The 15,569-nt window shown below is 41.5% G+C and overlaps 3 protein-coding genes across 3 annotated transcripts in view; 2 read left to right on the top strand and 1 right to left on the bottom strand.

Moving 5' to 3' along the window:
* The first annotated feature begins 37 nt into the window (after positions 1-37).
* Positions 38-3,111, top strand: LOC135117306 (luciferin sulfotransferase-like). The gene is made up of 7 exons (XM_064036255.1): positions 38-198; positions 646-780; positions 1,276-1,375; positions 1,448-1,794; positions 1,895-1,989; positions 2,190-2,370; positions 2,944-3,111. The coding sequence occupies exons 1-7, from the start codon at positions 111-113 to the stop codon at positions 3,051-3,053; spliced, it is 1,056 nt and encodes a 351-aa protein (XP_063892325.1). The 5' UTR covers positions 38-110; the 3' UTR covers positions 3,054-3,111.
* A 348-nt stretch (positions 3,112-3,459) lies between these two features.
* Positions 3,460-8,141, top strand: LOC110372567 (sulfotransferase 1C4). Its single transcript, XM_021329364.3, has 7 exons — positions 3,460-3,712; positions 5,255-5,389; positions 6,027-6,126; positions 6,352-6,674; positions 6,999-7,093; positions 7,336-7,519; positions 7,794-8,141. The coding sequence occupies exons 1-7, from the start codon at positions 3,631-3,633 to the stop codon at positions 7,907-7,909; spliced, it is 1,035 nt and encodes a 344-aa protein (XP_021185039.3). The 5' UTR covers positions 3,460-3,630; the 3' UTR covers positions 7,910-8,141.
* Positions 8,136-15,569, bottom strand: part of LOC110372609 (titin) — a 71,075-nt gene continuing 63,641 nt past the window's right edge. The window contains 7 exon segments of the mRNA XM_049839309.2: positions 8,136-8,663; positions 8,769-8,880; positions 8,970-9,021; positions 9,023-12,128; positions 12,435-12,611; positions 13,465-13,701; positions 14,068-14,234. Of these exon segments, the coding sequence (XP_049695266.2) occupies positions 8,502-8,663; positions 8,769-8,880; positions 8,970-9,021; positions 9,023-12,128; positions 12,435-12,611; positions 13,465-13,701; positions 14,068-14,234 (4,013 nt within the window). The 3' untranslated portion in view covers positions 8,136-8,501.

Below are 15,569 nucleotides of genomic sequence, written 5' to 3'. Positions count from 1 at the left end.
TAAATAGTAGATAAGTGCGTATATGGAGATAAGTTAATATAAACACATTTTTTGAGATATCACAGCAGTCGTTGCTTTTATTTGATATTTGATAGTTGTGTTGGATTACGATGGCTGAAAACAGTATTTTGCCTTTTCCTTATGAGTTCAAAGAACTTGATCCTGAAGAACAAGAGTTGGTAGAAAAGACTTTTCAATGTAAGTAAATTGCTAAAATTATTACAAGGATTTTTTTTTCTTAACCTGCGACCCAAAAAAAGAGTGCGTTTGTGACAACGTATGAATGACTTACTTAAATGCCGTTTATTTGTAGGCAGATTATCCAACAACAGTTCTTAGCCATTTTTTTATTAAAAACTGCTTAATCTTTTTACAGTTCTTAGCTCTTTTTGGTCAACAGCGATTTTTTTAAGTTGTTTAGTTATTTTAGACCCCAATTTCAGACTCAAACTTCAGGTTCGCTCAAGATGTTCTTCTTTAATCATTAGATATCATTATTAGAACATACATCATTATATACCCATTGTATCTTAAAAACCAATTAACTGAATCAAAACCGCACCCCCAAACTTGAGAGGCACTAAACCACCACGGCGAAAAGTATTTTTTATTTCGGTCTCAGTAACTGTTTATTTAACTCCTCAGCAATGCCATCCTCATACGTGCGAGTGGGTCCCAAAGGCTACATGTTGTGTAAACCTTACACCAATGAGGCAGCGAACATCTACAACATGCCCCTGAGGCCTACTGACGTCTTCGTGGCCACTTATCAACGATCAGGCAAGTCAAAGATTAGCCAACTTCATCAACAGGTGGAAATCTCCGTTTACATTGATAGATAAACTAATACAATTTTATCACAAGGGATTAACAAACAAACACGCTCGTTTCTATTTTGTTTGGTCCTACTAAGACTTCGTCAAGTGTGCGTCCATTTGTCAGCAAACTGTTTCATGTGAACCGTGATAGCTATATTGACATTCACACAAGTAACAGATGTTACAACAAATTCGAATAAAAGCAGATTTAATAAATATTTAAAGGTCTTTTATCCAGCTTCAGCGATTTCTTTTTCGCAACTTTTATTATATCAGTAACTGTGGAGGACACTCTGTACGTGGGGCCGACCCTCGCTTAGCTGCACTTTTTCCTTAATCAGGTGCATGAATTGCAAAATTTAACCACGTGTCACTACGTGCGATAAGAGAAAGTTCTATAGATAAAAAAATAATGAAAATATATACTCGTATAAATAAGTACCTGTATTGTTTTCAGGAACCACATGGACGCAGGAACTAGTATGGCTGATTGCAAATGATTTAAATTACGAAAAAGCTGCAGAAATACCATTAGTTCAACGATATCCATTTTTAGAGTATGTACCGTTCTGAACTCGTAAGTTTTTAAGCTTACGAAGTTTTTAATAACTTCACTCCATTTATTGCAGTGCCTTCATGTTCTTTGAACCAGATGGAAAGGAGAAATACATAAAAAATTCAGAAGCTACGGAACCAAACTTCGACAAAGAGAAGTTTTCACTGATGTTTGATGTGTTGAAAACGCCAATAACTCCGCAGCTGGCCGCAGTTCCCCTGACAGAGACTCGCTTCATCAAGACACACCTGCCGATGTCCCTGCTGCCTCCCAGCATCTTGGACACGGCGAAGGTGGTGTACGTAGCTCGGGACCCCAGAGACGTGGCCGTCTCCTGCTATCACCACGCTAGGCTGTTCAAGATATTAGGCAATCTGGGATCCTTTAAAGAATTCTGGAATGTCTTCCTCAAGGACTTATGTAAGTAAACAGTGGAGCAATTTAAATTCATATATCTTTTTTACTCTTCGACATCATTGCAACAGTAATTGCATTGACTGATAACTACAAATAATTTCAGACACATTGACTCCATTTTTCGAGCACGTTAAAGAGGCATGGCAGAAGAGAAATAGCCCGAACATGCTATTTTTATTCTATGAAGAACTATCACAGGTCAGTACCTACGTATTACAATGATATGTTTACATTAACATAGCATTGCTCCGGGTCCTAGGACAAAAATTGGTTGTGTTTAATAGTTATAATTGCACGAAGGAAAATGGGTTGACCTTCAGTCAATAAAAATCGAAGAATTTATTTTTCTCTACAACCAAACGTAAATTAAATTAACTAGTGTGATGTCTTTTTTTCAGGACTTGCCAGCAGTCATTCGCCGTGTCGCCGACTTTTTAGGCAAGCAGATAAATGAGGAACAAATCCCCCGTCTTTGTGAACACTTGAACATTAAGAACTTCAAAAATAATAAGTCTGTAAATTTCGAGGATACGAGGGATGTGGGACTTCTTGCTTCTGATGAAACTTTTATCAGGAAAGGTAAGGCAAATAATATCTCATCTTACTAAGAGAACACACTGCAGGTCTTCACACATTACCGAATATGATATATGATGGTTCTTTGTTGATCTTTCAAGGTAAAAGAGCTGTTCCGATTTCATCTCAATCGGTTCACAGAGGGGTAATAAGTACCTAAGACTAAAATAAAGGTCTTTTTTCCGTGCTCGAGAGGAAACTCAGCACGTCAAATCGTACCTGACCTATGTCCTTATTTGTCGGATTACTTGTCATGTGGATTATTTCCGTCTTACCACAAAAACTTTTAAACGTCAGTTTATGCCTTGTCTAAAAAAATGTCAAATTATGACGTTGACATATGGTTCATTTTGCAGCCAAAATTTTATTAGACAAGTGTAAAACAGGGTTTAAAGTTTTTGTAGTAAGACCCTTTCCGTCTTACCACAAAAACTTTTAAACGTCAGTTTATGCCTTGTCTAAAAAAATGTCAAATTATGACGTTGACATATGGTTCATTTTGCAGCCAAAATTTTATTAGACAAGTGTAAAACAGGGTTTAAAGTTTTTGTAGTAAGGCCCTTTATGTTTGTTCAGGCAAAGCGGGAGGTTGGCGCGATCACTTCGACGAGGAGATGACACAACAAGCTGAGAGGTGGATGGAAGAGAACCTGCGTGACACGGATTTGCGCTTCCCGCAACTATAACGATAGTTGTTTGTGATTTTACTTACTACTTAGTAAAAATATAAGATTCTCGAAATGATTTTTTTAAATTAATAAATGTGTATACCTACCTACCCTCAGTTGTTTCGTTTTTGTAGAGGCACTTATGTAGCTGCCGCGCAATTGTCGTTTTGTTACATTTCAATAATTCAGCGATAGGTGGTACGTTGTCCGACCTGGAAAATTCTGAGGGCCACCACTCAAGGAAGTAAAGCTCAAGTAGGTTCGTATTGTACCTGGCTTACAATCGAAAATGGCGCGAGAGCCGATCTAGTACCTTGAAACGCATATTAAAATGAACGGCCTGCACTGTAAAACCAGTAGGCAGGAACATATACAAGCAAACAATTCCTAAAGGCGAACACAGAAGTTTTATCAAGTCATTTGAACCTAAAGAGAGGGGCCATTGATTCGAAACTCGCAGTAACGCCGACGCAGTCGCAGGCGCAACTTGTATTCTGTGATATTACGTTCTACTGTTTTAATACGCGTAACTAAAATAAATTTTAGTTTAAATTTTATACAAACGGCTTCGTTTTAAACATAAGAAAGTGTCAAAATGGAACCAGATAACCAGTTTCCTTTGGAGATCGAAAATGTAGAACCAGGCTTGACGAAGAAATTGTTGGAATACTTTACTGGTAAGTTGATTTATTAAGTACGAAAGAATTTCTTTTTCGTACGCAAATGAGACCACGGCTTAGTTACAATTTAATTTCACTTTGTTTACTGGCGATCTGTGCGACAAATATAATGAAATTACAAAGTTGCAATCTTAGATTTCCTTTGTTATTTATGTAAATAAACATAGTTATCTATGCAGGTTTATATTGATGGAAAGATTTATCGTACTTTACGATTCATAAGCATTGAGCAAATAAATTAAATCAGTTAATAGTAAACATAACGCAGTTATAACTGGTAGGTATTAAGGGATCGTTAATCTCTGATCTTATACGGCTCATAAATCATAGGTTAAACTCTATACAATGTATCGTAAGGGAATACAATACTGTTTGTCAACACATATAGGTAGGTGCCTAATTAGGTATGTGCATTAGTTCAATGACCGCGAGTCCGCGGCTTGGGTTTAAATTAATCACCAAGCTCATTATTCACAACATCACACCAAAGTTGTGTGCATAGGTCTAAATCAGCTCAAAAGAGTTTTAACCAAAATCTGTGTCTGTTTAAAATCTACATCTTTCACTTTTTATTGATTTATTTAGCATATTGATTGGTCGATCGACGCGATATAGTTAAATATGCATTAATTTAATTTATGTACCTACCTATAACATTTGTGAAAGTTTTAAGATTCTTATTTAAATTGGAGGGATGACCTGAGACCTCTTGGTAGACTAAGTTGCGAGTTGGACTTCCACATGAGTTTAATAAGTATATTAGGGTATTTTTGGTATAATTAAATTGTTTGTATTCGGCTACAAACTGCACTAGACATGCATTTATTTTAAATGTACGTCAAAATAAATATATTCCGACTAATAGACTGGCTAAGCTATCAATAAAACTATATACAGACGTTGGTATGTTATCATTATCAGTTCATTGAACTGTTTGTAAAATGGCACAATTTGGCGCTTGTTTTCATTCCTATCTACTATTTATTTGTTTCTGACATTTCTATAAATTATGTTTTCAAATAACATACCTAAATGCCTTAGTTTTCGAGAATGACCCACATTATATAAATGCAGACTTAAAATATATCAGAATAATATTTGTCTATAGTTGACACGGTGAAACAGCGGGTGGATAGTGTTTGTAACAATAAAAAAAATGTTTGAATAGTTTTTGTCCTCTGCTCTGGTTATAAATAGCATTTAATAACGTACAGTATTTGATTGAACCCTTAAATAAAATTATTGATTGGAGTTCTGTAGGCTGCGGAAACAAACGCCAAGGTCTACAACAAAATTGGTTTCTCCGGACATAATATCTTCGTTCGCAGCGATTGTATCAAGGCCCTGTAAAATAAATCAATCAATTTTATATGGAGGTTCGATTTAGAATGCAAATATGCACCTATTTATTATCTGCAGTAAAAAAAAAAATTGTGAGAACAAGACATCCTTCCCGGTGTTGACTTTGGGTACTTTACAAACTGATTTTTATTAAATACTTAGGTACCTATACTATATGTGTTTTTTACTTAATTTTAGGAGAGATGACCGGCTTCGTGCGTGTTGGTCCAAAGAAATATTTCTTCCCGCAAAAGTACAAGCAAGAGGCTGCAAACATTTACAACATGCCTATCAGACCAACTGATGTTTTTGTCACAAGTTATCCACGATCAGGTATTGTAGCTAAATAATAATATAATTTATTTTGCTAAACTATGAGATATTATTTTTTTGTACCTACTACCTAATAAAGAGAAAAATACTAGATATTAAGTAAAATAACTTAAATATTAGGAAGGAGAATTTTTAAGTATATATTACTTAACCAGGTCATTTGCAAGCCTTTTTGAGTTCTCAAGTAGATAATACTATCGTTAAATAACACGCTCGCTGAGGAACGTAACCGTGGATGTAACGTACCCAATACTGAAAAAAGAACCAACTGACGTGGTATTATTTTTGTCTTCAATTAACTTGAATAATAAACGTGAGAATTGCAAAAATATATTTAATTTTTATAGCTTTTAGGTACTTAATTTATTGAACAATGCAAATGCAAATATTTAGCAATTAAGACATTCAGTTTCCTTGTCACAGTCACGAATTGAAATAAATAAAAATATAGGTAGGTTTATAAGGAAACATCGAAATGATTTTGTATCATGATCAACTATAATAATTATAATCGAAAGCTCTTGATTTACCTATCTGAAGGCTGCTGTTAATAATGCCTCTGTTAATAATTGGTCAAAAAAAGTCTTTTGATATGAATATTTTTCCTTCCTTGATCTTTCTTCTCATAATGTTTCAGGAACAACATGGACTCAGGAGTTGGTTTGGATGGTGGCAAATGATTTGGATTACGAGAAGTCTAGCTCCATACCACTTACAGAACGTTATCCTTTCTTAGAGTAAGTAGTAGGTACCTACTCATACATGTATCATACAACCATTACTATACCTTAGCAAAACTTGTAAAAAAAATAAGAGCGTTTTCAGACTTGCGTAATCGGATATCCACAATTAAATGAGATAATGTCCTGTAAACATTGCATATACCTCTACATGCTAGAAGTGCTTAGTGCGTTATTTACCCAGTGCAATCAGTAAATAAATAATAACTAATTTCTCTACAGATTTTCAATTTGCGTGCATCCAGAAAACAAAAAGAAGTTCATAGAAGAGAACAGTGACAGCAAAGACAAATTGGAGTTACTGGAGATGGTTTGTCAACCAGGGACTGAGCAACTAGCCAACACTCCTTCGCCGAGGTTCATCAAGTCCCACATGCCTTTATCTCTGCTGCCCCCAAGTTTACTCGACACAGCGAAGATGGTGTACGTAGCTCGAGACCCTAGAGATGTCGTTGTGTCGTTCTACCATTTGAATAGGCTTATGAGGACCCAGGGTTATGTAGGTGACTTCAAAACATTTTGGGACTTCTTCAGACAGGGATTACGTGAGTTATAATTTACTATTTGGTATATCTACCTAGGTATATAAATATAATTAACTAGCTTCTTCCAGCGGTTTCACCCGCATCCCGTGGGAACTACTTCCCGTACCGGGATAAAAAGTAGCCTTCCTCGATAAATGGGCTATGTAACACTGAAATAAATTTTCAAATCGGACGAGTAGTTCTTCAGATTAGCGCGTTCAAACAAACAAACAAACTCTTCAGCTTTATAATATTAGTATAGATGGCATCACGGGATAAACGCTAAGAAGAAGAAGAAGGCATCAGAAAAGTTATAGCACGTATTGATTGAATGTTTTGTTATAGACCACTGGACACCATTCTTCGAGCATCTCAAAGAAGCTTGGGAAAAGAGAGATCACCCGAATATGCTGTTCCTCTTTTATGAGGAGCTATCCAGGGTATCGTATAAAAATATGTTTAGCTTTTTTTGTAGTTTGTATGCTTAATGAATATCTATTCGAAAGCGAGTACGTAATTATAACTTGTTGCATGGATGTTTCTTGAGTCCATTAGGTACTACCTACGTACGTAGATATTGATATTTTTTTCAAACTTTTTGTAGACGGAAGTATACGGGTATAAAGTCATTAGGTATACAGATATAGCCGGGTCACATCTAATGTAAAAAAATGTGTTTCAGGATCTGCCGGCCTCCGTGCGCCGTGTAGCGAAGTTCTTCGACAAGCAGTTCACGGATGATCAGATAGATCTGCTGTGCAAACACCTCAGCATCGACAACTTCAAGAACAACAAGTCTGTCAACTATGACGTCATGAAGGTGCTCGGTATCTTAGTACCTGGAGAACAGTCTTTTATCAGAAAAGGTAAGAAAAGCTTGACTTGCTCCTTAAATAATTTTATTCTAGTGACCTATTATAATTCCCCATTGTTCGGAATTCGACTTTTCTGGAGTAAAATCAAAATGTACATTGGATTTGGATGAAACTTGCAAGTAAAATGACATACATTTGCACCGTAGGGACGCGGTGAAACCGCAGACAGAAGCTGGCTTATATTATTGTTTAGGAAAGGAGAAGATCGCATAAATGCGCTCTGTGTGTATAAAGATGTGTTAAAGGAACTTTCTTTGTATTCCAGGCAAGGCAGGAGGTTGGCGCGACTACTTTGATGACGAGATGACGCAACAAGCTGAGAAGTGGATAGAGGACAACCTCAGGGACACAGACCTACGCTTCCCACACATGCAACATTAAATTAATTAGATTAGAAAGAAAAGAACATAAAAGGGTGATAAACATTTATTTCAGTAATATACTATGTTCCAGTTTTCTTTGTAACACCATATTTTAAGTATACATGGATTGAAAATTTAATAAGAAAGCACTAGCAATAAGTAAACAATTAATTCCAATCATGTTTCAATATTATTCACTGTGTCCGGTGTAATAAAAAATATTTATTCATAAATAAAACAATGTCTCAGTCCTTCCTCACTTTTTATTTAAATAATACGGTTATACAAAGAAAATAAATTAAAAGCCAGATTTAATCAATCATTCGTTGGTAATATAAAATTCTAAAACAGACTTATAATCATTATAATGGATAATAACCGTTTAAAGCCGGAGCGGAGCGAGCGGCCGGAGCGTCCGGCGACTCGCCCCGCTCCGCGTACAACGAATCGGCAACGTACACGTCTATAAAAAGCGACTCTATAATATAAAAGTGGGAGCAGAGTCCCGCACCTAACGACTCGCCGCCACGAGCGACGTTAAAACTATCATACACTTATAGAAAATCACAAAATTCAAGCGGAAATAATAGGAATCGTTTTTGTGTTGTCGCCTACGCGATGACGTCCGGCAGCAGCGCGTTGTCGGCGGCGGGCGGGCTCGGCGGCGGCTTGCTCAGCGCCGCGTCGCCGTTCGCCAGGCCGTTCGCTACCACCTCCTTCTTGGCGTCCGTCGTCCGCTTCGTGACCGCCTTCTTCATGCCTGTCGCAGTCGACTGAAATGCAAACAACTTCCATTAGGAATTGCCGTAATCTACATTCACGAACCTGATCAAAAACTTGGTGGCAAAATATATTGTAAGTGAAGAGAGAACTCTTACCTTCGGGGGAGCTGTCCTAGGCGGTGCCGCCTTGGCTGTGATACGTTTGTTAGCGAGATCCTTGCTCTGTTTGTCCAGTGGAGCGCGCGGCGCCGGCTTCGGAGCGCTCGGCCTGCAGGTAATATAATGTTATTGAGTGATTCCGATTGCATCAAGAGTGTAGTAGATTGTTACGTGCAAGTGATATGCTCGGACACTCACCGTGCAGTGGGAGCGGCGGGCGCGGCGGGCGCGCGGGCGGGCGCGGGGCGGGCGCGCGGCGGGGCGGGCGGGGGCAGGCCGCGCCGCCGGCTTAGCGTCCTTCACGTCGCCGTTCGGTATCGGCTTCCTGTCAGCAGGCTTGGGCTGCGCTTTAGGCGCCGACAGCGCAGGGCGTGGGGCCGTGGCACGAGGTGCCGCGGGCTTGGCAGCCGCGTCGGTCTTGGTGGCGGCGGGCCGGGCTGCAGCAGGAGCAGGCCTTGCCGCGGGCCTAGACGCCGGCGCCGCGCGCGGGGCTGCGCTGGCAGGCTTGGCGCTGGGGGCGGCCGGCTTAGGTGCCGCAGTCTTGGTGAGCGAGGCGCGAGCAGTGACTGGAGCCTTAGCAGGCGTGGGCGCCTTGGCAGCTGGAGTGGTGGTTCGCGAGGCGGGTGTGGTGGTGCGAGCGCTGGGCGTGGCCGGCTTGCTCGCGGGCGTCGCGGGCTTGGCCGCCGCTGTCGTTTTGGCTGCCGAAGGCACCTTAGTGGCGGACGTCGGCGCCTTGCTGACGGGAGTGCGGGCAGCGGGCGTGGTGGTGGTGGGCCTTTTAATGGGAGCCGGAGTAGTAGACGTAGGCGTACGCGCGGGTGTAGCTGACTTGGGAGCGGCTCTGGGTGTGCGCGCATCTGACTTGGCGGTCGGGGTGGTGGGCGACTTTTTCGCACTGGTCGGCTTAGCCTTGGCGGCTGCGACGCCGGCGACGGCCGCGGCCCCCACAGCGGCGACTGCTGCCGCGGCGGCCGCGAGCTCGGCGCCGTGCGAGGCGGCGTCGGCGGCGATGGGCGTGTCGCTGAGCGCGGGCTGCACGGCGGGCGTGGGCGGCGGGGTGGCGGCGGCCGGCGGCTGCATCGCTTCCTCGAGTTGAATTTCACTGGTGACGGGTACGCAGATCTCTTGCGCCCTAGATTCGGGAATCCCAATGTCGACGTCGGTGACGAGCTCGAGGCGCGACAGCTGCGCGGGCTCCTCGGGCAGCAGGTCGGGCGCAGGCGCGGTGGCTGCAGCGGGCTCCACCGGTGCAGGTGACTGAGCTGGCACAGGCGACTGTGCAGGTAGTGGTGACTGCGCAGGTACTGGCGACTCCGCAGGCACTGGCGGCTCTGCGGGCACAGGTGATTCAGCAGCCACAGGTGACTGGACGCGCAAGGCGGGTTCGACTGGCGCCTCGGTGTGCAGGGGCGCGGCTGTTTCCGCGGGCACGGGAGACTCCGCTGGCACAGCAGCTTCCACTGGCACGGGGGAGTCCACAGGCACTGGCGACTCGCGCGGCAGCGGCACGTCTGCCGGCAGCGGCGACGCGGCGGGGGACGGCACGGCGGGCGCGGGGGACAGCGCGGCGGGCGCGGGGGAGGCGGCGGCGGGCTCGGTCGGCTCTGGCACGGCATCAGCGACGGTTTCACAAACTTCGGCATCCACAGACTGAGGAGGTTCGACCGTCGGCAGTGAAGCTTCTACCGGCAGCGGCGACTCAGTCGGCAGCGGCGAGTCCGTGGGCAGCGGAGATTCACTGGGTAGCACTGACTCGCTTGGGAGCACAGATTCACTGAGGAACTCGGGCTCACTGGGTAGTGGAGATTTGCTAGGCAATGGGGATTCTCGCAACAACTCCGTTTCCGTAGGTAATGGCGACTGTGCAGGCAGAGGCGAGTGCGCTGGAGCTGGTGACTCTGTCGCCTGCAAGGTCTCGGCAGGCAAGGGTGATTCTGCAGGTGCTTCAGACGCGATCGGTAGAGGAGACTCTTTTGATGGTAATGGAGACGGAGAGGTGCCTAGCATTGGAGACTCGCTAACTTGTACAGTTTCAGCCTGCAACAACGTGTCTTCTGGCAGCGGCGATTCAGTAGGCAGGGACAACTCTGCTGGTAAGGGAGAGTCACGCAGTAGTGGCTCCTCGACTGGTAAATGCGACTCATTCGGAATCGGAGACTCACTCGGGAGTGGGGACTCCGTCGGCAATGGAGACTCACTGGGAAGGAGGGTATCAGCTGGCAGAGGTGACTTGGATGGCAAAGGAGATTCTGAAACCAGTTCGTCTTCTATGGCATGAGAAACTTCTGTTGAGAGGTGATCAGTGTCGAGTTTAATTTCAGGTGCTTCAAGCGCTGTTTCTATTTCGGAAATAGCAGTTACAATGTTTTCATTTTCTTCAGTAACATGTGTTACCGTCTCAATGTCTGTTTCAATTTGTGCACATGATGATTCAATGTGTGTTGTTTGTTCAATGTGTTCTTCTGTGACTGCATCTATATCTGTCACTGGTTCTGGTGATGTGGGCTCTTCAGCTTTGAATTGCTCAAGAGGCGCAGGAGACGCGGCGAGCTCTTCAGTGGAATGTGCTTGCTGGATGTCTGTAGGTACAGGAGAGGCCACATCATCAGATTGCAGCAAGTTTTGAGATTCTACTTGATCATCATCCTTGATATCATCAATGTTCAACTGTGGTTCAGTTTCAGCGCATGGTGACTCTTCTAGTTTACTTTCCATTTCAATATCTTGTGATGTTTCATCTTGTGGAGTGAATGGTCTGACGTCTTTCTCACTCTCTGAGGGTTCATGTGTCTCATCATTAATAAATCCTAATTCTGAACTCTTGCCATCAGGTATTTCTGGGATTTGTTCAAAGAGTAATTTGTGAGATTCGGGTGTGTCTGTTTGCAGCACAGTCTCTTGATTGATATTGCTTGATTCAAATTCAATATTTGAATAACTTTCAATGTTATTTGTGCTAGTTACATTATAATCTGCAAAATTATTTCCCTGATCAAAGTTACCAATATTTTGTGGGAGACCCGGTCTGTCATCGAACCTCATGATGTCATTGTTTGGCTCCAAGATGTCTCTTTCTATTTCAGACAAATCTGTGTGTTGATCTGGTGAGATGTTTTCTTTGTCGTTTTCATAGACACCGTTTGGTTGTATGTCTTCATCATCACTGTCCGGCAGGGGCTGGACAGCATTGAGATCAACATGTGATTCATTTTTGGAGAGCCTCTCACAAGTGTCGTCATCCTTCTCTTGGTAAAAACTCATGCTCATTGGGTCTCTTTCTTTGTTTTTCAGCCTTTCAAAAAGTTCCTCATTGCCTTCTACAGCGAAAGGATTAGTTTCTGTGTGTGCCTGGAATACCTGGAAATATTAAATAAATCAATTATATCCTGTTTTGTCCCATTCTCATAGAAACTACTTCACACATCCGAAATAAAAATTAGACTACTTAATGTTATATCAGTGGAAAGAAAAAGCTGGTTAACACTTCAGTACCATCAAAACCATCCAATAAATCTACAAAATAATGAAATAATAAATGACACTTAAGCCATGATGTTAAGTAAATATTTACTTCTTTTTTATATAATTATCAACTTCAGAAAAAGTGAATGATAAATAGGACAAAAAAGCTGAAAAATAAAAATAGAAAAACAAACAACTAACCTGAATATTACAAAAGTCAGTAGTATCTTTCTGTATTCTTTCAAAGTCTTGTATGAGACCAGTATCCTTGACTTTATCAGGTTCAATGCCAACATTGAATCCAAAGCCCAAACTGTCCATGTTACACTTATCATTTCCATTCAAGTGCTCTTTCACGGCTTCGTCTAGTGATACATTCTGAAAACAACAACATTTATTATCACACAAGTCTTTATGGAAAACTTTGATATTATAAAACTGAACATTATACAAATATATTAGGAATTAATTAATTAGAAACTTTAAGAATGAATACACAATTTTAACGTTCTATAAATACTTCTTGCTGTCAAACCAATGCTATCAATCAATCAACTACACCAATAATTTTTTACACAATGATAAGCCTACTCGAACAAAATTCACAAAACAGTCCTACATGTTTAAACAAACATTCTTATTCAACGCCACTATGGAACAATCTTGACTACATATTTTGAGGAAAAACTTACATTAATTTAATAATAACACATTCAATTATCTGAATTCTGTTAATAAACTGCAACTGTTCCCATGACACTCTTGTTGCTGTTAATAATGAGACAATTCAGTTCACACTTGATGGAAGAATAATTAAATTCATGTAAACAAAGAACATCAATTCCCAGCATTTAAACTGCTAATTAGTTTTCAGTTGCAATCTTATCTTGTGTTACTTGAAAATGTATGGTTCTTTCTCTTTAAAAATGTATTTTTCATAAGGTTATTCATCCTGTCAAGTAATCTATTGGCATGTTACTAATGTAATTCCACACAAATGTGATAATACAGCACTTGATAAGGAAAAGGTACATACATTTTGGCTAAACCAAGTATTTTGCCCCAGACAACTCATTAGCTACACTGCAACTTTTCATGTATGTTTGTAAACTGGTTATTTATAATAAGTTGTTAATACTACAGGGGTTAGGTTATCAAGACTTTCACTTTTGAAAGGACACTATTTAAAGTGGCTATTTCATAAAATAATCATAAGAAGTAATGTACTCACATGATGGCCATTAAGCTGATCACAGTTATCCAAGTCTAATAATTCTGCTGGCCTCACTACAGCTCCGGTGTCAAACTGTGCTTCATCGGGCAGCTCGATGTCATCCATTGGCAGCGGCTTGCGAGGTGACTCCGCCAGCAGGACGTCCGCACCAGCAACACCCCCAGGGATGAACACTGGTGCGTCGGGGTTCAGCGGTGAACTGTTCATGTCTACTGAGCTGCTTTCCCAAGCCGACTGAAATATTTTATACACTCAATTAGTCATGTTCCCAACCTACATAGCACAAAAAATCTACATGATTCCTTCATGCCTCTTTTGTCACAACTTATAATCATTATTGAATCATAATCTGAAGGTCAACAGAAATAGGTAATAATGTAACACATTACCAAAGCTACACATCAATGGAATAAAATGTTATTACACCAATGAAATACAGTGTGTATTGGTAGAAAGTTAGACAAAGGAACTTTAATTTCTGTCAAACGAGTGTCAGTTTAGTGTTTCATTTGTTTCGGAATGCAAATGTTTGTGTTATCACTGTACTTAATACATGAGTATGCAAGAAAGCAAGACGTTGTGAAATGTATGGCGACTCACATTATCCTGGCAGGGTGTGTCGGAGCGCGGCGCCTCGTCAGGCTCCTCGCTGGGGTTGTGTTCGTCGCGCTCGCCCTCGCCCTTGTAGTAGTTCCACTCGTCTTCGGAGTCTTCGCCACTCTCAGCTACATTATCCGCCACAGAACCGTCAACGTGGCCCTCCTCCACTGCACACAACACCAAGAACACATTGTATTATGATATTTACTACACACTATAGCAGGCGTTCGCTGAACACCTGGCGACCACGCAACATTCACCCCTCGCAATTCAAGATATCAACAGGTGACACACCCTTGACGGAAAATTCTCATTCGTTCGAACGGAGGCGAAAACATCAACTTTTGAGTCAGCCGCAATAAATCATGAACGCCGGTGTTGTTTACGAGCAGCGTGCTAGCAACGATATTTTACCGGTCGCGATTTCAAACTCGCGAGACATTCGCGGACGCCATTTCGAGAACGGCCAGCGAACAGCCGGAGACACGCCCGAGATCGAACTTGGACAGTGTAGAAAACATGTGAGTGAACCTCCGGGAATCCTGCGCTCACCGACAACTGAGGGATGCGCCTTCGGGCGAACGTTCTATTTCCAGAGCACCGCTCCGCATGAATCAACACAGAAATAACCTTTCACAAACTATGCGGTATGTGAAAATAATCAACAACATTCGCTAAAAGCCACATACCGTGAACGGTAATTTCACTGCACAGACTATTATCTTCACTGGCGGTGTAATATTCGAGCCGTAAAATATAGACAAAGCCCCGATTACAATAGCAGCAACTTTCGAGAGTAGCACAGATCCGTTGGACGTTCAATGCGCGACTGCGAGAGGGCCGAGCCGAGCGAGCGGGACGGCAGCGGCGCGAGGGCGCAGGGGCTGAGGTGTGCGGGGCGCCGTTTGCACCCGATAGGGATGCCGTGTCATTTCATAATAATTCCCATTTTAATAAAATTATCCTTGAAATTTGTGTTGCCTGCCTTTTATTAGTAAATATGAACTATTCACGTAATAAACGCGATACCTACAAGCCGTTAGCTTAACGCAAAGGGATAATTAGGTTGTTGATAATAATTTGTTAAATAAAAAATATAATTTTTAACCCACGTGCCAAGAATATGAAAACTGTTTGTTTTTATAAGAAGGTATTAATTAATTTTGTTTATTTATATCCATTATTTCTTTTGTCTTTTGTTGTAAAGATACAAAATTAAACAATACCATTTCTTATGAAAAAATAACTATGAATCGTCGTAATGCTTTCTAAAAGCATTGTTCGTAGACTTCATTTCTGCTTGGTCGTGGCAATTAAATGTATTGTGTTATTATTTTCTTTATAAGTTGAATGTTAAAATTTAGATTTTCTATCCAGCTGACATATGCGAGAATTATTCGAATTCAAATCCCTTGCATTATTAGAATATTTATTTTTAAATAAAAATAAAGTCTTTTTAGCAATTTAGTAGGAAAAAAAAGTAAAATAAGTACAAACTGTTC

The sequence above is a fragment of the Helicoverpa armigera genome, chromosome 9 (assembly GCF_030705265.1).
Source record: "Helicoverpa armigera isolate CAAS_96S chromosome 9, ASM3070526v1, whole genome shotgun sequence".
Taxonomy (NCBI): domain Eukaryota; kingdom Metazoa; phylum Arthropoda; class Insecta; order Lepidoptera; family Noctuidae; genus Helicoverpa; species Helicoverpa armigera.
This window is presented reverse-complemented; position numbering and strand designations above follow the sequence as displayed.

Excerpts from the sequence above, each read along its gene's own strand:
- LOC135117306 (XM_064036255.1), top strand. The coding sequence starts at position 111 with ATGGCTGAAAACAGTATTTTGCCTTTTCCTTATGAGTTCAAAGAACTT. Across the intron at positions 1,376-1,447 it reads CAACGATATCCATTTTTAGA|TGCCTTCATGTTCTTTGAAC; the intron begins GTATGTACCGTT and ends CATTTATTGCAG. Across the intron at positions 1,990-2,189 it reads TCTATGAAGAACTATCACAG|GACTTGCCAGCAGTCATTCG; the intron begins GTCAGTACCTAC and ends TCTTTTTTTCAG.
- LOC110372567 (XM_021329364.3), top strand. The coding sequence starts at position 3,631 with ATGGAACCAGATAACCAGTTTCCTTTGGAGATCGAAAATGTAGAACCA. Across the intron at positions 3,713-5,254 it reads ATTGTTGGAATACTTTACTG|GAGAGATGACCGGCTTCGTG; the intron begins GTAAGTTGATTT and ends ACTTAATTTTAG. Across the intron at positions 6,127-6,351 it reads GAACGTTATCCTTTCTTAGA|ATTTTCAATTTGCGTGCATC; the intron begins GTAAGTAGTAGG and ends ATTTCTCTACAG.